The sequence below is a fragment of the Zootoca vivipara genome, chromosome 16, assembly GCF_965207765.1.
Source record: "Zootoca vivipara chromosome 16, rZooViv2.hap1.1, whole genome shotgun sequence".
NCBI lineage: Eukaryota > Metazoa > Chordata > Lepidosauria > Squamata > Lacertidae > Zootoca > Zootoca vivipara.
In genome coordinates, this window is record NC_142599.1 from 6,629,674 (window position 1) to 6,656,534 (window position 26,861).

At 48.2% G+C, this 26,861-nt stretch overlaps 1 protein-coding gene across 2 annotated transcripts in view; it reads right to left on the reverse strand.

The window, feature by feature from the left end:
* Positions 1 to 694: 694 nt before the first annotated feature.
* SLC15A4 (solute carrier family 15 member 4) overlaps positions 695 to 26,861 on the reverse strand; it is a 74,591-nt gene continuing 48,424 nt past the window's right edge. For both annotated transcript variants that reach the window (XR_015947497.1, XM_035098007.3), the window contains 3 exons: positions 23,037 to 23,192; positions 8,718 to 8,876; positions 695 to 3,292 (listed from right to left, as the gene is read on the reverse strand). Coding sequence is in view for 1 of the 2 variants with exons in the window: in XM_035098007.3 (XP_034953898.1) it covers positions 3,144 to 3,292; positions 8,718 to 8,876; positions 23,037 to 23,192 (464 nt within the window). In the remaining variant the exon portion in view is untranslated. The remainder of the gene's footprint in view (positions 3,293 to 8,717; positions 8,877 to 23,036; positions 23,193 to 26,861) is intronic.

Sequence of the window (26,861 nt, forward strand, 5' to 3'; positions counted from 1 at the left end):
TAGAGAGGGACATAGGATTAGAGGTAAGAGATTTGGGATTAGAAATAGGAACCTGGGATTACAGACAGGGACCTGGGATTAGTGATGGGGATTACAACCTCTGCTGTGGGTATACAGGGAGAAATTTATCCAATTACACACCTATAATAGAATCACGTTCCCCGGCACCCATTTTACATGAGGGTTTCTGTCCCCAGGACTTGTGCTTCAGCTTGGCCTCCCTGTAAAATCTACGTTTTTGCCTCTGGCCTCACCCACCACTGACCTATGATCCTTGGAAACGTGACCCTCAGGTTGAAAAAAGTTCCCCATCGTTGTACAGGAATGATAAAGTGTTAACATATAGAACAGGCTTCCTCAGCCCTCCAGATGTTTTTGGCCTACAACTCCCATGATCCCTAGCTAGCAGGACCAGTGGTCAGGGATGATGGGAATTGTAGTCTCAAAACATCTGGAGGGCCGAGGTTGAGGAAGCCTGATACAGAACCTGGATTATTCCTGCTTTAGGCCTCGTTTTTCTTGGGCATCATGCCAGGCAGTTCTGAACAAGTCCAGCAAGATTTTCCTTTTGGTCTGGTCCAGCAGATCGTCTTCTTTAGTCTTTATGGATCTCAGCAAACTTGTAAAGCTACGATGCGCCTTCTTGGTGTTCAACAGCAGAAGGGGGAGCATCAAAGACCACAGAGAACAGAACACCTGCAGCATATTTTTTATTCACCCTAGAACACAGGTTCCCAACACATGGGCTTTTGTAAACATTTCCAAATGAAGGTACTTGAATTATAGAAAAACCAAAGGCGCCTTTTCCATTCCAATGTTTGAATACTCTTAAAAATTAATCACCTCCCCACCAAAAAATAAAAATAAAAATTGAAAAACCCATTTGTTATTAGGTGAAGTTGATTCCCACTTGCCAGAACTCCGCAATTTCTGTGCAAAATATTGCTTTTTATGTAGTTGAAAATTAGGCCCTGTGAGAAATAGAGAACATTTGAGCGAGGTGAAATAAAGGCTCTTCTTTTCGTTAGGTTAGGTTAAGAAGGCTAGGAAAATGATTGAGGAAACCCAACTGTTTCTATGGCACACCCCTCTGCTGAGAAGCTCAAGGAAGATTTACGGCAGGGGTGGAGAACCTGCAGCCTTTCAGATTGTTTGGGGCTACATTTCCTATCGTCCCTGGCCACTGCTCAAGGTGGCTGAGGCTGATGGGAGCTGGGGGGGGTCCAACTTTAGGGGGAGGTCAAATGTTCCCTCTCCCTGATTTATATACAACAGCCTTGTCCTCCACAAGATGGTGTTTTAATGGAGAACCAGTTTGGCTAGCAGTCAATGTAGATTCTTGGGCCTTGTTTTGGCTCACGGGCACAGATTGCCAAAGTCCCACCACAAACAACTTCCATCCATCTTGGGCCTCCACGACAAATTGGCTCTGCCCTGCCAATTTTCATTCAACCTAGCTCAAATTAAAGTTTCAAATACCGTATATTCCGGTGTATAAGGCGACTGGGCGTACAAGACGACCCCCTACTTTTCCAGTCAAAATATAGAGTTTGGGATATACTCACCTTAATGAGTATATCCCAAACTTCCAACGTACACCAAATAATTTTTTTCTGTATCTCTTCCTCTCCCCGCTTTTTAAACACCAGTAAATGAAGCCAAAAGAGAGACATCAGTGCTTAAATGCACAGGTGTTTAAATGCACTTACTTGCAGGCATGCTAAGAACTACGGTAGCATTTTGAACTACCGTAGATTTCATTCGGAGGGAGGGGAGGAGAGGTGGGGAGAGGGAGAAGGGGAGGGAGCCTGCTCCACTGACACTCTGTTGTTCCAGGCACCGAGGCGAGGGGGGGGGGAGAGAAAGAAAGAGGCTGCCGTTTTCTTTCCGTGCACACCTTCTTTCTGTGCTTTTCTTTCCCCTCTTCCTGCAGGAAAAGAAAGCAGAGGTTGCTTACATGCGCGTAATTGGGTGCCGCTTTCTTTCCCTGCAGGGAGGAGGGAGGAAAGCTTCACGCGTCCCCTCTCCCTGCACGGAAAAAAAGCGGCAGCCGCTTACACGGTCGCTGCATACGGCGGGGATGCGCCTGCGGGCCGTTTGTGAGCTCCCCCCACCGTATGCGGTGACCGCAGAATCTTATACCCAGCGTATAAGACGACCCCCCAACTTTTGAAAAGATTTTCCTGGGTTCAAAAGTCGTCTTATACACCAGAATTTACGGTACTTTTAGTTTCTACTCCCATCCATGCCATCAGCTTTTAAATGGGAAAGTGACCTAAAATGAGGGAACAGCAACCGATTTGCTTATTCACAGCACACAATATATCCCAAACCCTTGAGTAGATTTCAACTCCTACCTAAAAAAGAAAAGGATAAATTCTCAAGGCGTGAGGCAACAGAAAAGAAAGGAAGGAAAAGGAAAGACTCTGATACCAGCTCAGCTTCCTGCCACGAAATGATTTAACGTCTAGAAATGAGACAGCAACAGAAGGACCACCATGTTGCACAGCGAGGCCTGTTCATTGCAGTAGTTTCGTAACTTTTGCCGTGGAAAATACCACGTAGGTTGAAGTCGCTTCCCTTTTTGGACAACACAGGAATAAAAATTTCCACACCACTTCATTCCCCTATAACCAACACCAACAATAGAGACTTCTCACCCCCATTCACACCAACACTTCAGTTTTGAGAAAGGAGAACATTATTTCTGGGGAAATGGGTAAGCAAGGGGAAATGGCAAGCAACCTTCTTTTGCTCATTTCCTTCAAAGTCGTTCTTCAAAGAAATTAAACGTTTCCTTAGTAGGCCGTCATTCATCGCTTCTGTATCCAAGGGCTAATCACCCCCAGCTTTAACAGACTGAAGGAAACAGCTTGGAATAAGTTCTGCGCCTCTTCTGCGCCCAAGGGTAACACTGGGCAGCGGGCAAGACAAAGCCATCTTGCTAACATAAGGCACTTACCTACTTTTACAGGGGAAGGAAAAAAGAGGGCCGAGGCAAGAACGCAATGTTAACATGCAAGTTTAAAGATAAATGTGTCCTGGCGACAAATGCGCACTGTATTAGCATTTAAGAGCTCAGAGATGGATGGTTCAACTGACATCAAACGTCGCTCATGAAAGCTGCTCTTTCCTTGCAGATGTCAGGTCCGCACACTGGTGGCAGGTCCGTTAGTCCGGGACCTTTGGCGGTCGTATTTGACAGACACAATAAGGAAAAGGAGGAGGGTTGCTCCTTGAATAGCAACCAGCAGAAAAAAGTAATAGTTTAAATGGCACCCATTAATGTTACCTGTCGGGGGGGGGGGGGAGAGAGAGAGAGAGACAAGGTAAATTCATTCCGTTACATGAAGTAAGTCCATTCCATGAAACCAGGATTCAAACCAGTGTAGCCTGGAACACAGAAACATTTTGCCCAAAGAGAAATACTAATGCTAGCTTTACAGTGAGGTTGGCTGGTTTTCCTGCACATCTTATGTCAGGGGTCGGCAAGGCTTACCAGGCATGGGCTGGATCACTCCCGTGGAGATCGTCAGCGGACCGGACCGGCGCAGTGTGACGCCAGAAATTGCTTCTGCACATGCCCAGATGCCGAAAATCATGCCTGCACAGAAGCGATTTCCGGCGCCGCGGACATGCACAGGCGCACTTTCCAGGGAAAATATGGAGCAGCCCAAACAACATGAATCAGAACCACATGGCGATTTCTGGACCATTCATGGACTGGATCCAGAACCCATTCGGCCTGGAACCGGCCCGCGGGCCTTAGGTTGCCGACCTCTGTTTTATGTGCATTTAACATCCACGATTCCAAGCGTACGTGCTCCGCTGCCGCTCTATCCCAGCCTTTTTCTTCTGCCTGCATCTCTCTCTGCCTTCTCTGCTTGCTTCCCTCCTTCTCCTTTCCGTCGGTCCAAAAACTACACCTGGCCAGGCAAGTCCTGCCTGGCAAGCCTGCAAGGCTAACAGCTTTGGGAGTGGTGGTTATGCAAGATTCTGAACCCACAATGATCTCACAAGGTTCTATGCTCCAGGTCCACTTGGGGCCTCCAGCCTCCCCACACCTCTGACCCTCACTGGCCACCTTATAGAAAGTGGGATGGCTAGCCATGGAGAGGCAGGCTCCCCATTTCCACCTATGCAGGGTAGAGGGATGCATAGGTGAGAGCTGCAAAGGGCAGCCATGGAGACATGAGGAGGCCTCCCTGCAGGGGTCCCCCCGCCGCTTGCCAGCCAAGGAAAAGGCAATTTCAGCCAAACACGATTTTTATACATGCACACAATCCTTGGAACCGAACCCCTGTGGATGATGAGGGTTGCCTGTATTCTTGGGAGCCGCTTGATTTCTCTAGAGAGCAGCCCATGGGCTAAAATATTTTCTTTCTACAGAAAGTATCCCTCAACAGGAAACTGTGTTTTTTAAATCATTCTGGAGCCTACTAGCAGTTTCCTTTTCTTGTAACTGTGTGAAAAACTTCCCTGAGATCTTGCCTTACCTTCCAAGTCCCGGACTGCAGAATCCGGGACCGGCAGCCGTGTGACACCGGAAGTTGCGTCGACGTAACTTCCGGTGTCACTTTGCCCTTCTATGGGCACCAAAAATGGCCACCGCCGGCTTCAAAAGTAGCTTCTACGCATGACCGGAAGTGCGTCAACGCAACTTCCGGTGTCACCCCACCCATCTATGGGCACCAAAAATGGTCGCCGCCGACACCGGAAGTCGCGTCTACGCACTTCCAGTCATGCGTAGATGCGACTTTTGAAGCCGCCGGCGGCCATTTTTTGTGCCCATAGAAGGGCAAATCAGAAAGAAAGAAAAAAGGCCGCCGGCAGGAGAAAATAACGGAGAAAAACGGGAGACGAAGTGATACAGGGGACCACCTGGAAAAGGTAAGTAAAAACGGGGGTTTCCTGGGGAAAACGGGGTACTTGGCAGCTATGGATCTTGCTCTTCAATTAAGACACTTCGGTCCACCCGCACAGGGCTTGCACTCAGCTTTCCTTCAAAACTAGGGTTTAGTTTCCTAAATTGTTGTTGCTGTTTAGTCGTTTCCGACTCTTTGTGACCCTATGGACCAGAGCACGCCAGGCAGTTTCCTAAATTAGGAAAGCTCATTGGTTGAAAATTACGCTTTTGTTAAGGAAACTTCATTTGCTAATGTTGTAGGTATGTCCACACATGGCTCAACATGGACAGAGTCCAATAGACATCAAGAGGACTCCCAACTGGTTCATTATAGTCATTACTTAGAACTGGGCAGGGACCAGGGTGGGTGGGAGTCAGGAAAAATTCTGTACTCATCAATCCTTGTTTGTGCATACATGCCAAGTTGAAATTACTTTAATTACGTAAAACGTAAGATTCAATTAAATGAATTAAATGAATTTATAATTACAAGCTCTAGTAAGAGCCCAAAGGGGCTTTGCACTTGACATGAAAAAAACAATGCAGTTCACCCGAAGAGGGCAAGTATTTGAAAAGTAGCAATTTCCCTTTTACAGGTCAGGATGTTAACGCCATGAAAATTTCCATTTTTAAAAAAACTCCAGAAATAATTTAATTGTTTCATTGGGGGGGGGGGGGGTTGGCACTTGAGTGTTTGTGGGTAAATTAAGGGGTGAGGGGGAGCTAAAGAAACACAATGATTAAAGAAACACAGTTAACATTGCGCTGCTGGGGCGTGTGGAGGAAATTGGATCAATCAGCCGGGGGAAATGATTCTGCCTGGGTCAGCCTTCCTGGCTCTGAGCCCCCTATGAGGCTTTCCCCCTTCTCTATCAAACCTTTTCTGTCCCCCAGAGCAGCTCCACCAATGTCACAACACAGCGGTCCTCAAAGTGGATGGTGGTGGGATTACCTGGGGTGGGGTGGGGGGTGGGATTACCTGGGGGGTGCTAAGAGGCAAGGGGGCAGCAGAAGGGGACTGGAGATGCCAGTGACTATCAGATTTTGAAAAGCTGGCATCAATGGATCACGTTCACCCATTTTGTTGAATTCATTAAGCTAGACAGTTTGGGTTGGATTTTCAATAAATGCGGCAATTACCGTAATTGTTGCTGCTTTGAATTTAATAATAATAATAATAATAATAATAATAATAATAATAATAATAATAATATATATTTATTTATACCCCGCCCATCTGGCTGGGTTTCCCTAGCCACTCTGGGCGGCTTCCAACAGAAAAATAAAACACAATAATCTATTAAACATTAAAAGCCTCCCTGAACAGAGCTGCCTTCAGATGTCTTCTAAAAGTCTGGTAGTTGTTTTCCTCTTTGACATCTGTTGGGAGGGCGTTCCACAGGGCAGGCGCCACCACCGAGAAGGCCCTCTGCCTAGTTCCCTGCAACTTGGCTTCTCGCAACGAGGGAACCGCCAGAAGGCCCTCGGTGCTGGACCTCAGTGTCCGGGCAGAATGATGTGTCATCATGTTCCTTGTGCAAACCGCTAATCTAAACAATGATTTTTATAGAGGTTCTGGGACTGAGTTTATGGGGTGAATGCCCCCCCCAAAGTCTGGGAACCGCTGTTGTACCAGAACAGCAACCCTGCTGGCTCAGACCAAAGGCTTGTCCAGGCCAACTCCTTGCTTTCCAGTGTCCAACCAGGTGTCTCCCAGGAAGTCCCTGCCACAGCCCTGGAGTGAGGCTCGTCGCCTTCAGGGGATCAAGGCACTGCCGTCCTTTAGCTCAGAGGACTCAATGGCTGAAGGCCCAGGAAAAACTGAGGCTCCCCACACTCCATTGCAGCAGGAGGAGATTTCTGGGAATGGTCAGGTGCCTCTAAGCAGAGCAGCATCTTACAGAAGAGGTGGCGCTAACCATTAGGCTGCTGCCCCTGGTGTTATTACTGCTGCTATATAAGGGCTTCAGTGTGTTCCTTGGTGGAGGAACTGCAGAGCTCAGGAATTCCCTGAGCCTTGCCCCAAGCTTTGTGTCCAGTCTGAATCTTCACTTGCCTTGCCTTCCGCCCTGAACCGTGTCCCACTTTGCCTTGCCTTGCAGTCTGCTTGGGCCTTGCCTTGCTGCACAGCGCCCCCACCTGGAAGGCTGTTGCCCCCTCCTGCAAGCGGCGCCAGGACCACAATCCCTCAAGGACTGCATCGCCCCATTTGAACCGACCCGGACCCTGCGATCGTCATCTGAGGCCCTTCTTTTTGTGCCTCCTCCACGAGAGGTCCGGAGGGCGGCAACGTGAGAACGGGCCTTCTCTGTGGTGGCTCCCCGTTTGTAGAATACTCTCTGCAGGGAGGCTCGCCTGGCACCTTCATTACATATATGGTATCCTGTGACATAAACAGCAGGAGGCCACACAAGGCTCCCCTGCTGGTCTTTGTTCACAACCCTGCAGAGTAGCTCAGTGCTACTGAGACCCATCCAGCAGGTTGAGTCCAGAAGGAAACTATAGCCAGTGGTTCTGAAGGCCACTGAGAGATTGAGCAGCAGCAGCAGCAGCAGCAGCAGCAGCAGCAGCAGCAGCAGCAGCAGCAGCAGCAGCAGCAGCAGCATGGCACTCCTCCTGCCCTTCCCTCTTGGACTACTTAGACTACTTCAATGCGCTCTACGGGGGGCTACCTTTGAAGGTGACCCAGAAACTGCAACTAATCCAGAATGCGGCAGCTAGACTGGTGACTGGGACGGGCCGCCGAGACCATACAACACCGGTCCTGAAAGACCTACATTGGCTCCCAGTACGTTTCCGAGCACAATTCAAAGTGTTGGTGCTGACCTTTAAAGTCCTAAACGGCCTCGGCCCAGTATACCTGAAGGAGCGTCTCCACCCCCACCGTTCAGCCTGGACATTGAGGTCCAGCTCTGAGGGCCTTCTGGCGGTTCCCTCGCTGCAAGAAGTGAGGTTGCAGGGAACAAGGCAGAGGGCCTTCTCGGTAGTGGCGCCTGCCTTGTGGAACGCCCTCCCATCAGATGTCAAGGAAATAAGCAACTACCTGAGTTTTAGAAGACATCTGAAGGCAGCCCTGTATCAGGAAGTTTTTAATGTTTGATGTTTTATCGTGTTTTTAATATTCTGTTGGGAGCTGCCCAGAGTGGCTGGGGAAACCCGGCCAGATGGGCGGGGTACGCATGTATGTATGAATATATAAACAAATAATAATAAAGTTCATCCATCAGAATGACCAAGGCTGATTTGGCCCCCAACCAGGCCTGAACCCAGGCTAGCATGGATCCAGATAGTCCGTCTCATCTGGCAATATCTGAAGCTATTTCCCCACAACCCTCTCAGTCACCTTTCCCCAGGAAGGAAGGAGGGACCTGCAGCTAGAAGATAGTAGTTACAATCCCTTGGTTGGTCTATAACCAGCTAGTTTGCTCAGAGGGCACCAAAATAAAGGGGTTCTCCAGTGTCAACTGCTTTGCTCAGTGAACAATTTCTCCAGAACAGCCTCTAAGAGCATCCTAAAGATAGTAACAAACGAACCAGCATTGTTATACGGGGGGGTGGGGGTGGGGGGGTGGAATTATTACAGGGTCGTTTTGGAATTTCTGTGGAATCGTTGCTCAGCTTCTTAAATGCCTCCTCTGGCGAAGGTTGCCAGTGAAAATTGCAGCTTAGAAAAAAACAGCCGTGCCTAAGATAGGAAAGTTTTGGAAATTAACAGCATGCGGCAGCTTTAGGAATAAGTACTCTGCTTTCTTTTGCTCTAACATGCTGGAAAAAAATAAAAATAAAATAAACAAACTCATAAATAACTTACCCAAATCTGTGTGATTACTCATCCAGCCAATCGCTGTAATAGACACCAAAGCCAGAAGCCCTGACCCAACAAAAGATCCAATTCCAGAAAAAAAGAAGAAGAGACCCATAATAGCACTCTGCATAGATTTGGGAGCAGCAGAATATGCAAATTCCAGGCCTGGAACAAAAGAACAAAGGGGGAGAGGCATTAAGGCAAATTCCATCCATTATTTCGGGCAACATTTTTCACGAGTATAAAGGCCATGAAGACACGGGCTCAAAACCTGTGGACCCAGAGTTATTATTCATCACGCATTATTTGTACAGTGGAACCTCGGTTTATGAACACCTCGGTTTATGAATTTTCGGTTTACGAACACCTCGGACCCATCTGGAACGGATTAATTCACTTTCCATTACTTTCAATGGGAAAGTTTGCTTCAGTTTATGAACGCTTCAGTTTATGAACAGACTTCTGGAACCAATTACACCCATGCTTTGGGTTAAGTACGCTTCAGGTTGAGTACTCCGCGGACCCGTCTGGAACGGATTAATCCACTTTCCATTACTTTCAATGGGAAAGTTCGCTTCAGTTTATGAACGCTTCAGTTTAAGTACTACGCGGACCGTCTGGAACGGATTAATCCACTTTCCATTACTTTCAATGGGAAAGTTCGCTTCAGTTTATGAACGCTTCAGTTTATGAACAGACTTCCGGAACCAATTTTGTTCATAAACCGAGGTACCACTGTAATGTTTAAAGCACATTCTAAGACAGTGAGCGACAAATATAATTGCAGGTTTATTTGTATAAGCCCCAGCAAGAATGGCCAACAACCAGGGGTGATTGGAGTTGCAGTTCAGTAAACATCTGGAAGGTCAAAGGTTCCCCACACTGGATTTACATCATAAAAGGCTGAAATGCGCAATAAAACCACAACATTAGCAATACAGTCATACCTATGCTTATGTATCCCTCTGGATACGTAAACTTCGGGATACAAATGCGGTAACCCAGAAGTATTTTTCTGGGTTTTGCTGTGTGCGCATGCACAGAAGCACTAAACCACACTGGGCGCATGTGTAGAAGCGGTCGTCGGGTTGCGAATTCCTCGGGATGCAGCCAGACCTCCGGAACGGATCCCGTTCGCAACCAGAGGTACCACCGTACCATGAAGGCAGCAGCTGAAAACATATAGCAGGCTATGAGAAAAATCCAACCCTGCTCTGAATTGGGCTGGAGGGGCCTGGATTAGGTGGCTGTGTAGCTCCATCAGCACAGCTGACTTCCAAGGGCCACCTCTCAGCAGAGTGATGGGGTGAGCTCCCCCTTTCATAGGAGGGCAGGAGTGCCGCTGGTGGCGTCCCTGCCAGCTGCAGCAAGCGGAAACCCCATTGTGAAAAGGATCCATTGGATGCTGAGCTGGTCCTACTGTCATCATGTGATGTGACAACATCAGGGCCAACCGAGGCCTGGTTTTTATGCCAGCACTAGGCTCACCCAGCTATGTGCCTCTGCCCGCAGCCTTCTGCCACGTTCCTGCCACTGAGCTGGTGGCAATAAGCTTGGATTGCTCCCTGAAGCAATTCTGGTACAGGGAGAGGAGTTCCGGGTATTTGGGTTCCAAGCTCTTCACACCTTTAAATGTTAAGTACCAAGCACCTTGTTTTCCCAGTAGTGATGTATGGAAGTGAGAGCTGGATCATAAAGAAGGCTGATCGTCGAAGAATGGATGCTTTTGAATTCTGGTGCTGGAGGAGACTCTTGAGAGTCCCATGGACTGCAAGAAGATCAACCTATCCATTCTGAAGGAAATCAGCCCTGAGTGCTCACTGGAAGGACAGATCCTGAAGCTGAGGCTCCAATACTTTGGCCACCTTATGAAAAGAGAAGACTCCCTGGAAAAGACCCTGATGTTGGGAAAGACACAAGGAGAAGGGGACAACAGAGGATGAGATGGTTGGACAGTGTTCTCGAAGCTACCAACATGAGTCTGACCAAACTGCGGGAGGCTGTGGAAGACAGGAGTGCCTGGCGTGCTCTGGTCCATGGGGTCACGAAGAGTCGGACACGACTAAATGACTAAACAACAACCACCAAGCACCTTGAATAGGCAGCCAGTGGATTTCTTTTAAGACTTGTGTAATATGACCAAGCCCCCAGTTAAAACCCTGGCAAGCACGTTCTGCATTCATTGAAGTTTCTGGGTTGCCTTCAAGGGCAGCCCCATGTGTAAGGTAAAGGTAAAGGACCCCTGGATGGTTAAGTCCAGTCAAAGAGACTATGGAGTGGGGCGCTCATCTTGCTTTCAGGCTGAGGGAGCCGGCATTTGTCCACAGACAGCTTTCCGGGTCATGTAGCCAGCAAGACTAAACCGCTTCTGGCACAATGGGACACAGTGACGGAAACCAGAGCACACAGAAATGGCGTTTACCTTCCTGCCACAGCGGTACCTATTTATCTATTTGCACTGGTATGTTTTCGAACAGCTAGGTTGGCAGGAGCTGGGACAGAGCAACGGGAGCCCACCCCATCGCGGGGATTAGAACCACCGACCTTCTGATTGGCAAGCCCAAGAGGCTCAGTGGTTTAGACCACAGCGCCACCCGAGCCCCAGCAACCCTACCTTTGGATGGAAGGTGTCAACCTTAACATCCTTGTCAATACAATGAAGCATGTTAAACACTATGTTATAGAATGTACAATGTACTATCTACCTACCTACCTACCTACACACACACATACATACATATAGAATATGCTATAGGTGGTGCTGTGGTCTAAACCACTGAGCCTAGGGCTTGCTGATCAGAAGGTCGGCGGTTCAAATCCCCACGACAGGGTGAGCTCCCGTTGTTCAGTCCCAGCTCCTGCCAACCTAGCAGTTCGAAAACATGCAGTGCATGTAGATAAATACGTACCGCTGTGGCGGGAAGGTAAACAGAGTTTCCGTGCACTGCTCTGGTTCGCCAGAAGCAGTTTAGTCATGCTGGCCACATGACCCGGAAGTTATACACCGGCTCCCTTGGCCAGTAAAGCGAGATGAGCGCCACAACCCCAGTGTCGTCCGCAACTGGACCTTTACCTTTATAGAATGTTAAACTTAAGGACCAAAACACTTGGGCTTAAGGCTAAAAGCTCACATTTTTACTCATGTGCCAAATCCATGGAAGGGATAAGTTAAGGCAACTCCCTTACCTTCCATGCAGGCATTGTTTCGATTGCATACACTTACAACTCAACCTCTGTGCACCTACATCTCTTCCTTTGCATGAAGGAATGCATCTAGTGATGTGCAGAATCCACAGCCCTCCACAGAGGCTTTTAATACATCAGCCTGACCTTACGTCAGCCCTGCACCAAACTTTTGTTCACCAAACTTTTAGAGGAGGCTCGTGCCATTGTTTCTGATAACTGGACATGCTTGCTGGAGAAGTTGAGAGTCCAACGGCATCTTGGAAGGACACAGCTTCCCCATCACCCCTCTGTAACTGTGGCAAGATTATCCAGAGGTGCCCCTGACTTTGCATTTCTAAAAGCCTCTGAAGTTGAGCTCGTATTGCTGGATAAAAGACTGCTACCGGTATAAACAGAGCCTGGTTTCTACTCCGTATGAAATCTGGGCTCTTTGTGCAAAGGAAAGGACATGTGTGTTTCAAAGCAAGGAATGTGTCATAATTGCTGCAATTTAACTTATTATGCAAACTGAAGGGCTTAACGGAACAGCGCAATGGAGAGCCCCATCAAAACATTCCGCACTCCAGCACTCTCCCAGAATATCCAAGCAAAATGTTCGGTGATCTGCCACTCTCCCAGAATATCTGACTCCCATCTCCGAAGTGCTGAGCTTCTCATTATTTGCCTTTTAGCTCAGATAACCACCAGAAGATTGAAACAAAAGCTTTGTAGAGCAACTGGAAGAGGGGTGGACAAATGTCAAAAAGCAATTAAGAGCGGCGGGGAGTCTCCAGTTCAAACAGGAACTCTTGCATTTTATCCCAACGCTCAGACTGCAGAGGTTTCGAAAGCTGAAGCATGTTGCATGCGGGAAGAAAACTTAAATAACTACGCAGGCTGCCAGACAGTTTTCTAAGCACAATTCAAAAGCACTGGTGCTTACTTTTAAAACCCACCCTGCAAAAAGGTAGGCCAAGCTTTATATTTCTGGGATCGGCATTAGGAAGAAGTTTCTGATTCTAAGAGCTGTTTGACAAGTAGAATGGGCTCCCTCGGAAGGTGGACTCTCATTCATTTGAGGTTTTTATACAGAGGTGGGATGACCATATGCCGGTGATTCTTAGAATCATAAAATCATAGAGTTGGAAGAGACCACAAGGGCCATCCAGTCCAACCCCCTGACAAGCAGGAAACACCATCAAAGCATTCTTGACATATTGACATATGCCTGTCAAGCCTCTGCTTAAAGACCTCCAAAGGAGGAGACTCCACCAACTTCTTGGCAGCAAATTCCACTGTCGAACAGCTCTTACTGTCAGGAAGTACTTCCTAATTTTTAGGTGGAATCTTCTTTCTTGTACTGTAGTTTGAATCCATTGCTCTGTGTCCGCTTCTCTGGAGCAGCAGGAAACAACCTTTCACCCTCCTCTATATGACATCCTTTTATATATTTGAACATGGCTATCATATCACCCCTTAACCTTCTCTTCTCCAGGCTAAACATACCCAGCTCCCTAAGCCGTTCCTCATAAGGCATCGTTTCCAGGCCTTTGACCATTTTGATTGCCCTCTTCTGGACACGTTCCAGCTTGTCAGTATCCTTCTTGAACTGTGGTGCCCAGAACTGGACACAGTACTCCAGGTGAGGTCTGACCAGAGCAGAATACAGTGGTACTATTACTTCCCTTGATCTAGACGCTATACTCCTATTTAGCTGCAATTCCTGCATTTCAGGGAATTGGACTAGATGACCCCAGGGGGGTCATTTCTAGCTTCATAGTTATTTGGTTCTATATGCTTCTTTAAGAGGACCTCAAGGTCCACCAACAGCAACACAGGAAACTGCCTTATACTGAGTCAGACCATTGTTTTCATTTGGCTCAGTACGGCCTACAGCAGCAGATCTCCACAGAGTTTCAGGCAGGGTGAAATGCTGGGTGTTTCTGATTGCAAAGGAGATATTCCGCCCCAATCTACCGCCTTCCAGCAAGTCAAGGAAATCCCCTGTGTTGCAAAAACAGAAAACTCTAAACAACCACAAGTAACATGCGGCTAATAATGACCTAACAAGATATCATTAACGTTATATTGTTTCACACTTCATGAGCAGAAAAGATGTAATCCTTGCATAAAGTCACAAATAATAAGAGTCAAATAAATGTTCCAGGCACAGAATTAGAAAGCGTGATCAGTCCATATCAAAACACGCTGAGATGAAGGCAAATTGTCTTTCAACAGTCAAGATCCTGCAGAAGTGCTTTGATGAGTGCTCCAAGTGTAGAACAGTTTTTTCCGGATAACCAACTGTTTCAATAATGATTCTTTGTCAGTGTTGTACTTCAAATAGCGGTAGATCAGCGATCACTTAACAGTGTAGTAAGCTGAGGGGATGGTTCAGAAAGAGACCAGCTTTAAAAGGGATTCAGATGAAGTCACGGAGGCTATCAGTGGCCACTAGCCTCAATGGCTGTGTTCTGCTTCCGCTGTGGGAGGCAGTATGCCTCTGAATGCCAGTTGCTGGGAACCACAATTGGAGAGGAAGTTGTTGCACCCAGATCTAAATAAAGGAAGATACTACAATAAAGATGATCTAGCACTGAAGATGGGAAGGTATACCATGAGAACAGATGGGGCCACTTGCTCCCTGTGGAGTCATTGTGCAGCGTCGAATGCCAGTTTTAGAGCCTTGTGATAGAAAGCTCGAGATCTGGTTTATTCCCATTTATTATGGCTCATTGGGTGCAGAGGGCAGTCAGGAAATAGCAAGAGGTCTGTTGTGAATCTCACAATGGCAAACCGTCTGCCTAAGCAACAGCGCCATCTCCACTTGCAATTCTCAGCAATCTGTATCCAGCGGGATACTGGCTCCAGCCCTGCATCGCCATTACGGTTAGTAGCCACCACCCAGTAAGGGCATTAAGAAGAGCAAATGAAAGCTGGTTGGTTTTTCTCACAGCCTGGTGGTGCTCAGCTTGTGGAAACATGCAGGTGGGCTTTTCCACTGAAGGTGGGCTTTTCCACCCCTGCAGAATGCCTCCAGGCTGAAAGACGAAAGGCCCATCAGTATTGGCATTCCGTCGGCTCTTGAAGACACACCAGTTTAGGCAAGGCTTCCTCTGAACTTGACCTTCCCAATTACTTACTTTATTTCATTTATTTATTTCCCGTATAATTTTTTATTAGTTTTTCCTTTTCTAACACAACAAATCCAACCTTACAATAACAAACAAACATACTCTTTGCTCTGCCGAGCTTGTGACTTTCCTCTGTCCCTTCAGCTGGTTCTTTTTCTTTTCAGATCTTTGTATCACACTTTAAATTACCAATTTCTGACCTTAATATCCTTGTAGTCAACTCTAAGGTCTGAAAGTTTATCATTGCCGGATTTATTTCAGTCCTGCTAATGTCTTCACATTTTTACAATAATTGTTCATATGCCAAATACATTTACACCACTCTCTTTGAAATTTGCAACCAAAGACCCAATTACTTATTTTAACCACACCTTTAACTGTTTAATTGCTAAGCCTTTTAACAAGCTTGTTTCGTTGCAAATTTTAATCACAGATATTTTAAATATTTTCTTGGAATTGTACCATTGCGTATTTTAATTATGTATGGATTTTATACTGTAGTGGCTCCCCCCCCCTTTTAAACAGGGAGGCACACATTTTCTCTTCCCTCACAACAACCCTTTAAGGTAGGCTAGGCTGAGAGACAGTGACTAGTCCACACTCAACCCGACCCTTTTGGTATGGATTGTGGGAGAACCTGAACAAATCCCAAGGCCCTTGAAGGACAATTGTCGCTTTTTGAACTGGGATACAAAACAGAACCAAATGTTTGTCCAGAAACTTTAAAAAGACACCTGGCGTAACTCTGCAGCATAATATACCCACCACATTGAACAGGGCCTCCTTTTTGTAAGCAGAAAATACATTGTACTTAAATATATAAAAAAGCAAAGCGACAGGGGGGGGGCTGAAATTCCTCAGGATAGAGCAGTTTCCACATTTTCTTTCTGCGGCGAAGAGAATCTAAAATCCTGCCACCTAGTGGCTTCACTGTGGTACTACTGAGAGACAAAGTTAACTTTTACAAGTTTCTGCCAATAATAATAATAATAATAATAATAATAATAATAATAATAATAATAATTTATTATTTATACCCCGCCCATCTGGCCAGGTTCCCCCAGCCACTCTGGGCGGCTTCCAAAAAAAAAACAGAAATTCTAAAATACAGAAATCCATCAAACATTAAAAGCTTCCCTAAACAGGGCTGCCTTGAGATGCCTTCTAAAGGTCTGGTAATTGTTCTCTTTGACCTCTAGTGGGAGGGCATTCCACAGGGTGGGTGCCACTACCGAGAAGGCCCTCTGCCTGGTTCCCTGTAACTTGGCTTCTCGTAATGAGGGAACCGCCAGAAGGCCCTCGGAGCTGGACCTCAGTGTCCGGGCAGAACCATGGGGGTGGAGACGCTCCTTCAGGTATACCGGACCGAGGCCGTTTAGGGCTTTAAAGGTCAACACCAACACTTTGAATTGTGCTCGGAAACGTATTCCCTCCCGGAAGCAAATGGCTTTTCTTCAGATAAGGCATCCAAGGAATTTTTAGGGAAACTGAAATGCAATTCCATTGGCCGCATTTGGGGAAATGGGTAGGTGGGGAGGGCTACACATTCTCCTGGCCTTGAAATGTATTATTAATACCGCAATGGCCACTGTTTGTGTGTACAGAAGTTAGCCTAATTCTACAAAACTTTACATTAATAGCTCCAGCTGCCTTTGCCTCTGGCCCTGCCTAATGGCTGCTCTGTGGCCCCTGGAAGGTCACCCAGTAAGGAAAACGACCCTCTGACTGAAAAAGGTTCCCAAGCCCCGATTTACACCAACGCAGCCTCAAGCGGTGTTAAATGGCTAGTGCAGATGGGGCCATCTACATTGCCAGATCTGCCCCCTCCAAAGCCCTGCTCAAAACAGCACCCTGAGGGGTGGTCCTCTTCTCTCTCCCCCCCCCTTCCCCCTGGGTGAAGAAGTGCATTGACACCAAACTTGGCTCAGGAGGGATGGGGAAGACAATAATCTGACTTGCTGGAGTCCCCAAGACGGTTGGATGGCGCCCTGTACAGCTCCTTCCGGCAACTCCTGCAGCCAAGCTGGTGCCAAATGTTCTGCTGCGTTTTCCTTTGGACAACGTCAATGAGGACCTCCAGATATACCACCCAGGCTTGCCCGCCTGGGAGGTCACTTCCGGGTTGCTAACGCTGCGGTTTGCCTTCACCCCCGGTGGCGTACTCCATTGTCTCCCGAGACAGATGAATACCAACAACAAAGTTTAAATTCTATCAATGTTTAGCTGTTTGTTGTCTAAGTTTTTAGCCATTCTTGCTTTTATCTGCTTTTATCCTGTCAGTAGAAAAGTTGGGGTGTAAAGTTATCTGTAAGGGGGTGGGCTTACAGGGAACAGCCATCCCCCATCAAATCCAGTTCTTCTAATGGCTCTGACAACAGCGGAGGGGCAGGAGACAGGAAGGAGGAAGTGAGCGGAGCGGGGCAGGGCTCAGACACCATACAAGAGCCCTACCTGCAGCCTGTGATACCAGCAAGGGAGGAGGGGCCAGCAGAGAGTTTTAGCGGGGAAACAGCAGAGGGGCGTCCTTTCAAATTCACCCCAGAACTGAGGCGATCAGTGGCTCGCAAATGCAGGGGACGGAGATTTGGGGTCCCCAAACTACTCTGCTGGGGGAGGAGCCGAAAAGTACTATTGGGAGAATCTGATCATACTGAGTAGACATGTTTTCATGAAGCTCTTGCACTGTAAATAATATTCACAATAAAAGTATTAAAGACAAGATGGTTTGGAGTGTCATTGCTCGAGGGTAGCCAGCAACCTCCCTGACATTATCATAATAATAAATTAAGTTTTGGTTTCTGTTTTTTTTTTTAATGAATACAGTGGAACCTCGGTTTATGAACACCTCGGTTTACAAATTTTCGGTTTACGAACGCCGCGGACCCATCTGAAACGGATTAATTCACTTTCCATTACTTTCAATGGGAAAGTTCGCTTCGATTTATGAATGCTTCAGCTTATGGACAGACTTCTGGAACCAATTACACCCATGCTTCGGGTTAAGTACGCTTCAGGTTGAGTACTCCGCGGACCCGTCTGGAACGGATTGATCCACTTTCCATTACTTTCAATGGGAAAGTTCGCTTTAGTTTATGAACACTTCAGTTTAAGTACTCCGCGGACCCGTCTGGAATGGATTAATCCACTTTCCATTACTTTCAATGGGAAAGTTCGCTTCAGTTTATGAACGCTTCAGTTTATGAACAGACTTCCGGAACCAATTGTGTTCATAAACCGAGGTACCACTGTATAACGAAGGCAGCCTTGTATCAGGTGTTCTCTTTCGTCACCATCAGGAGCAGTTCACCAGTGGAACAGAGTCACGGCAATAGCCTCCTGGCAGTGGAACTGCTTCTGCTTGCCCTGAGGGTGTGGAGCGAGGCGGCAGTGCGGTCAGGCCTAAATAGATACACCAGGGGAGTCAATCTGGTGCGAGACCTGGTGCGAGACCTGGTGCATTCACACAGCTGCAACCTCGCTGCTGCTTCGCTCCTCTTCCTCACAGTAAGCGGACGCTGGGAGGCTATGACTGAGCCGCCATCCCACCAGTTGACTCATGGGACTAAGGCCCATTACTGTGCACAGCACATTTCATAAAGGTGCGTGCTGACAGAATTGTCATTTATTTACCGTATTGGCCCGAATATAAGCCACACCCTTAAAATTCAAGGGGGGGGGGAGAGACAATACCCGAATATAAGATGCTCCCTTAAAATTGGCGGCGACCACGTGGTCCAAGGAAGAACTTGCTGCCCTAGAGGACCTGCACGGCACACTGAGAAATATTGGGGGGTTGCTGAAGTGCCAGCCCTACATGGTGCAACTGGGGGAGGGTGACGTAGGGTGGCGACCCAACCGGGCACCCACAACATGCCTATGGCTACCCCCCCCCATGCCGGGCAGGCACTTCCTGCTCCCTAACAGTGGGGGCTGGCTGGGCAAGAAGAGACATTCTGTGGGGGGCGTGTAGCTCACCTCACACAGCGCCAAGTGGGCGCCCCCGCTCCATTAACAGCGGAGGGGCAGGCAGAGGGGGATCGCATGGCAGCGGCATGTGGCAGGTACTCGCCCTCCCACAACCTGTCGCTCCTGGCACTGGGCAAGCACCCCCCCCAACAACAGCAGAGGCCCACAGCAGGAAGCGACGGCTACCCACCCGCCACCCATACTCGCAAGGGCTCCAGCAGGAGTTAAAGGCTTGGGAGCAATGGGAGAGCTACACACCGTTGCCCCGCGCTCCTGGGCTGCTCTCTGGGGAGGAGGAGCTGCGCCGCTTTCCTGGCAGCCCCTCCTTCCTTCCGATGACTTGGGGGCGGAGGACGGGCTGCACACAGTTGCCCCATGCTCCCGGGCTGCTTCCTGGGAGGGGGGGGGACCTCCCAAGCATTCCCCGAGCTGTCAAAATGAAGGGGGAGTGCCGCTGGCAAAGCGGCGCAGCTCCCCCCTTACCCCCAACAGCTCGGAGAAAGCTTGGGAGTTGCGGGTGGGTGGCACGCCGTTGTCCCACAACCCCGATGCCCCCCCCCCCGGGCAGCTGTTTCAGCAGCATTTCATAAGGTCGCTATTATAAGCCACACTTTTAACTTTCCCAGATCGGAATTCAGGGGAAAAAAGTGTGGCTTATAATCGGGCCAATACGGTACTTATTTTAAAGGTGGAAATGTACTCAATCAAAGGGACATTGTTTTTATTCATCGACCAAACTAAACTTAATGTTCAAGATTAACAACTAAACTTTACTTCGGGGGGGTGGGGGGGTGGGGAAGGACTTTAAAAACTAGGCACAGAATATCAAATTTTTGGGGACACGCTGATCCTGGTGTCAGAGTTGTGCCCTTGGAAACCCATCGAGGGGTATGGCAAAATTACACTAACAAAAATGTTTATATGTAAACGGGGGGGGGGGGCGGGGAGTAAAAAGGAAGAGAGAGGAGCAGAGAAAAGAGCAACAGTTTTTTAATTCGACGTCCGCGCAAAACAACATGCATGTGGAACGGAGGCAAGAAGCTGGAGCTATTTCTTGCTTTGCTTTTGCTAATGAGCCCTGAATGTGTGTGAAACAGACCAGAAAATGAGATTTTATGGCCCCGCTCCCTCCTCCCGCTTGTGCATTCCATGAAAAAGGAAAGAGAGAAAAGAGAATAAAATCAATAGGAGGAGCCTGCACTGCTGGACACTACATGAAACTGGCAGGGGACGAAAATACTCAAGGACACTTGCCTCTTTGGCTAGAGCAGGGATCCCCAGACTACGGCCCGGGGGCCACATACGGCCCTTGAAGCTCTTTTATGCGGCCCCCGGGAACCCCGCTGCCGACTTCTGACCCAGAAAAGCGACGGAAATAGCTTGTGCGCACGCGCAAGCATCATTTCCGGTGTAATTCTGGGTCGGAGGAGGCTTCTGCACATGCGCACAAACTATTTCCGGGGCTTTCCAGGTCAGGAGTGTGCCAGAAATAGCGTTTGTGCATGCGCATGGGCGCGAAAAGCCGCACGCTCCCACGCCCCCGCACGCGCTCCCCCACCCTCTGGTCCACCACGCAATCGGAATGGCGGGCATCCGGCCCAAAGCTGGGTAAGTTTGGGGACCCCTGGGCTAGAGCAGCGAATTTCAAGCTGCACACTGGCAACATCTGCAGCCTTGGAGCCATCTAACCTTGTGCCATCTGCATTAACTGACAGTGGCTCCCAAAGTTAGCAAAAGTCTTTGCCATCACCTGATTATTATTTTTTAAAAAACAACCAAACAAACCTGAAGCTGCCAGAGATTGACCCTTAGACCATCTGCACACTAAACACACGTTCCAGCATTGAGCTACAGCCCCTCCTGTTACGAGGCTCCCCTATTCCTCCCTTCCTTCCAAAAACCCAGGGTACAACACAACAGGAGATAAAACCTCTTAAAAGCAGTTCTAATACATTGTGCCAATGCAGGAAATAAAACTCCTACAACATCTCTGCGAGGTGGTCGTCCAACCTCCGCTTAAGCAGCTCTAGGGAAAGAGAGCCCACCAAAGACCGTCCAACAATCAAAGCTACTTGTGCCCCATGGAGAATCTTGCTAAGAGATAGGCTTTGATCTTTTTCTTCCTCTTCCTCTTCCCCCTTCCTCGTAACTTGAATCCATTGGTTCGAATCCAGCTCCGCACTGTCAACTGCCAAAGGGCAGGAACAGCCCTCCGAGATGTCAGGCTGAGAGTCCCCTCACCTCCCAGGTCTTACAACTTGACTAGGGTGGGCAGGGATTGAACTCTGGACCTCGATGACATGACACAAAACAGGGCTCCAACGTTAATAATAATTAATAATATAAAATGTTTATTATTATTATTATTATTATTATTATTATTATTATTATTATTATATTTGTATACTGCCCTTCATCTGAAGATGGCAGGACTCTTCACAACATAACACCAAATCTATATATATATGAAAATGTAAAAATGGTGAGACTGTGGGCTCCACTCTTCTCGGTAACCGCTTGACCGATCCCCCTGAAATTTGGACACAACAATCCATGCCACTTCCCGAGTGTTCGCAGAACCTCGGATGCCTCATATCTCTTACCTGCACAGGTACAGACCTGCTTTTCCACAAACTAAAACAGCGCCCTCAAGTGGTGTTATTCCCTGAGCTGCTCCTCCTACACTCCCTCCCTCCCCATGGAGTCTATGCCACACCCACAAACCCCGCCTCCGCCACGAGATTCAACACTCATAGCAGCGTCCTCCGAACCGTTCCCTCTCACCGTCCTCCGATCCATTCCCTCTCACAATCACACCCCACGGAACGGTGGAGGGAAGAGGGGATGGGATAACTAATAGATCAGAACAGGGTGGGGGGATTCACAGGGATGCCCCTGTTTAAACATACCACCTGTAAAACGGGGACTCTTGAGGCTCAGGGGGATCTGAAGGGGGGCTATTACCCTCCATTTCACAGACTTAACGCACAGCAACACGTGCAGGGCCAGCTAGTACATAATAAAAACAAGAACAAAAAAACCCCTCAATAACCCCCGCTCCCCTCAAATGCGTTTAAAATAACTGCCAAGTAGAAAACACTGCAATACACTGAGAATGAGCTTTCTTCCCCCCCCCCCCTGCAGATCCCTAAAAGCAGCTTCATAAAAGTATGAAATGGAAGCAAGAGCCCAGAGCAGATGATACAGCTTTTAAATCAGGCGTGGGGAAGCTTTTCCAGTCCGAGGGCCACATGACTTCCTAAGCAACGTTCCAAGGGCAGCACGCTGGAGGTCAGGCGGGGCCACAGGCAAAAGTGGGCGGAACGTGAAATTTGAGCTTTGCATCTTGCATCTAGTTTCTACATGTACTCTCACACTGCTCTCGATCCCCCATCTGGATAAGCAAGAGGCGTTCCCCAGAGCTGAGAGACACATTTCCGGCCAGAGAAAACACATTAGATGTGGGAAGCTGGGAGAGAGCAGTGCATGTGGCCTGGGCTTACCTTCCAAGTTCCGGACTGCAGAATCCAGGACCGGCAGCCATTTGACACCGGAAGTTGCTTCGATGTAACTTCCGGTGTCGCTTTGCCCTTCTATGGGCACCAAAAATGGCTGCCGCCGGCTTCGAAAATCTCTTGTGCGCATGTCAGGAAGTGCTCCGACGCAACTTCCGGTGACGCTCCGCCCATCTATGGGCACCAAAATGGTCGCTGCCAACACCGGAAGTGACGTCTATGCACTTCCGGACATGCGTACATGCGGCTTTTGAAGCTGGCGGCAGCCATTTTTGGTGCCCATAGAAGGGCAAATCGGAAAGAAAGAAAATGGCCGCCGGCAGGAGAAAATAACGGAGAAAAACGGGAGACAAAGTGATACGGGGGACCACCAGGAAAAGGTAAGTAAAAAAGGGGTTTTCCCGGGGAAAACGGGAGACTTGGCAGCTATGGGCCTGGGGAGAGTTTAGAGGGTTACATTCTCCCCATGGCCCAAGTCAACAGGATGGAATGGCCGTACAGGAAAGAGCCGCAAGACCTTTCCGCACTCCCCTTTCCAAACTCACCCGAAATGCTTGCAAATATCTCGCTGAAACCAATCAGGAGGTACTGAGGGATTTGCCACCAGACTGACATATCGGCCGCATGATAGACAGCGTTCCCAATCGTCTGATTGATGGGCCTGACCTTCACGATCTTCAGCCTGTTGCTTTCCAGTATTCCTGGAAAAGAGAGGGAAATGCAATATGGAGCTTCACATTTATGACTTTTTTTAAAAAAAAAATCCCACCCTTCCTCCTAGATCAGGGGTGGGGAGCCTTATTTTAGCCGGAGGGCTGCATGCCCATCTGCACAACCTTCTGGGGGCCACATCCTGGTAGTGGGCAGTACCAAAGGGGAAAGGGGCGGGACAATTAATGCAAATTTTACCTTTGCTTGGTAGTTTCAATAATAATAATAATAATAATAATAATAATAATAATAATAATTTATTAAAATACAATAATCTATTAAACATTAAAAGCCTCCCTAAACAGGGCTGCCTTCAGATGTCTTCTAAAAGTCTGGTAATTGTTTTTCTCTTTGACATCTGGTGGGAGGGCGTTCCACAGGGCGGGCGCCACTACCGAGAAAGCCCTCTGCCTGGTTCCCTGTAACTTGGCTTCTCGCAACAAGGGAACCTCTAGAAGACCTTTGGCGCTGGATCTCAGTGTCTGGGCAGAACGATGGGGGAGGAGACCCTCCTTCAGGTATACTGGGCCGAGTATACAAATACACACACACCTTTCACAGCGCACATTCCAGCAAGGCAATAACACTTAAGGGGTGTGTGAAGCAGGGCTGGTGACGGGTGTGGTCTGGGTAACATCCCAAGGGCCAGAGAGAGAGACATGGAGGTTCCCATTCGGCCCCTGGGCCCGCGGTTTCCCACCTGTGCTTGGAGTGGTGCATGCCATTTCCCCACTTCTCAATTTTATCCTCCTAACAACCCTGCGATGTAGGGTCAGAGTTTCATAGCCAAGTGGGGGGTGGAACCCGATTAACCTAACTTGCTTCAGCTGAGTAAATACAATTTTTAACATGAGAGCTTGCTGGATCAGGCCAATGGCCCATCTAGTCCAGCATCCTGTTCTCACAAGGGTCCACCGGATGCCTGTGAGAAAGCTACAAGCTGGATTTGAGCGCAAGAGGACTCTCCCCCTCCTGCGGTTTACAGCCACTGATATTCAGGAGCGCTGTTGCCTCAGATCGTGGAAGCAGAGCTTAACACTCGACAGCCTCTCCTCCTCCAAGAATTTGTCTAATCCTCTTTTAAAGCCATCCAAGTTGGTGGTCATCACTGCCTCCTGTGGCAGGGAGTTCCAGAGTTTAACTATGCACCATGTGGAGAAGTCCTTTCTGTCCTGAATCTTCCAACGTTCAACTTCATTGGTTGTCCACAAGTCCCAAAATTAACGAGGGAGAAAAGTTTTTCTCCATCCACTTTCTCCATGCCACCCATAATTTCTATGAACTTCTATCCTGTCGCCTCTTCCTCGCCTTCCCTCTAAAGGAAAAAGTCCCAAACTCCACAGCTTTTCTTCACAGGGGCATCACTTCACCCCCTTGATCACTTCTGAACCTTTTCCAACTCTACAGTATCCTTTCACAGGTGAGGCAAGCAGAACTGTACGCCGTATTCCAAATGCAGTCACAACATAGATTTATATAACAGCATTGTTATATTGGCAGTTTTATTTTCACTTCCTTTCCCAATGATCCCTAGCACAGAATTTGCTTTTATGCATATATTAAAAAGTTGCTGCAGGCTGCACATGTATTATGACCCCAAGGTCTTGTTCCTGGTCCATCACTGCCAGCTCATGGGCGTTTAGGTAAAATTAAGATTTTGTTTGCCCTGACATGCACCACTTTACACAGAATTGCATTTGCCACTCATCCATTCAGTTTGGAAAAAAGTATTTTTGTTTTATGGACCCTGAGCAATTTAGTGTCATTAGCAAACTCGGCCTCCTCCTCACAGCTCACTCCGAACTTTAGAGCGCTTATGAAAACTTTTATGACCTTTTTACATGCAGAATATTCCGTGTTCAATCTCCGGGGTCTCCGGAAAGGGTTGGGGAAAAAATCCTGTCTGATACCCTAGAGAGCTGCTGCCAGTCAGTGTGGACAATACTGAGCTAGATTTATCCATGGTCTGACTCTGTGTTCCTATAAGAAGCGAGGCAAGTGAGCTGGCACCCTGGATCTGCTGCTTCTTCACAGTTTGAAGAGAACGGATAAAGATCTGCTTGCCTGATAAGAGGATTAGCTGAACTAAGCAACCACAGCTTAAATTACGTTTTCTCACATCCACATGCAGAAAATACTGTAAGCACACAAAAGGAAAAACAAAACAAAAACAGCCAGGAAAAGAAGCACATTTTTTGGGAAATCCAGTTTACTGCACCACAGGGTTCTGGAGTTATTGTATTCTCGTTTTATTAACCAGAATTACACAAATCCGTCCCTCGTCCCATGTGGATTAGCTTGCAGCTACTGATGCAAACAGACATCATTTGGAATAAAGGCCATCTCATTATGGCTAGCAGAACACACAAACACACACACACCTGGTACAAAGTCAAAGCAGAGCATCAACAGATGCTGGCGACCTGTATTATTTGGCGGGAGAAAAAACCCTGAAATCCAGAGCTTGCTGGTTTTATGCAAATGCTGGACTTCAGCGATTTTGCAAAAGCAAGAGATACATCCCTTTTGATTCCTATGAATACTAAACATGAGGTTTGCAATCTGTACAGCATGATTCAGACGTCACTGGATAAAGTACCACAATCCTAAATCTGCTTAAAGGTAAAGGTAAAGGGACCCCTGACCATTAGGTCCAGTCGTGACAGACTCTGGGGTTGCGCGCTCATCTCGCATTATTGGCCAAGGGAGCCGGCGTATAGCTTCCAGGTCATGTGGCCAGCATGACAAAGCCGCTTCTGGCGAACCAGAGCAGCACATGGAAACGCCATTTACCTTCCCGCTGTATGTAGCGGTTCCTATTTATCTACTTGCACTTTGATGTGCTTTCGAACTGCTAGGTGGGCAGGAGCTGAGACCAAGCAACGGGAGCTCACCCCGTCACAGGGATTCGAACCGCCGACCTTCTGATCAGCAAGCCCTAGGCTCAGTGGTTTAACCACAGCGCCACCTGGGAGTAAAGCCCAACTGAATTCAATAGGACACACTTCCAAGGAGACAGCCTCAAAGGAGTGAGGCTGCCCAACACAGAAGACCATCGGTTGTGGGCCTCGTGGGACCTGCCCCCTGCCTCTTCTACCTGGCCTCAGGTGCTGCTCTGGGTAGATTCACTGATGGACTACAGCCTTGGAAGCCAATGCAGCCAGAAGATCTTTGGGTTAGTTAGGGTATGCTTCTTTCGGTTGCTGTTATGGCCCCAGCTATTTGGAATGCTTTAAAATGCTTCTAATTGTTTTAATTATTTTTAACTTGTTTGTGTTCAAATAAGGGCTCTTCGTGGGATGTTCCTGGGAGAAGAGGAGAGCAGGGGGATCCCCCCAAACTCAGTGGTTTGGGGTGGGGAGGGGGAGGCATGGCGTGTGAGATGGGGCAGGCTGGGTAAGGGGCACAGGCAGTTAGTGACTATGCTGTGTGCCAGCCCTCCCCCCCCAAAAAAGCTGGGGAATTGCAGTTGTCCTGTCAGCCAGGCCTCGGGTCTGCAACTGCTGTTGTTGTCGAATGTCAGGTCAGCCTCGGAATAAGATCTCCCTCGCCCATTATGGATGAGGAAGCTGATCTGGGCAGGAAGAGGGTGATCTCTAAGTGGGGAACATTGACCCTTGTCATGCTCACATCATGAGAATGGGCCTTTTCTGCAATGC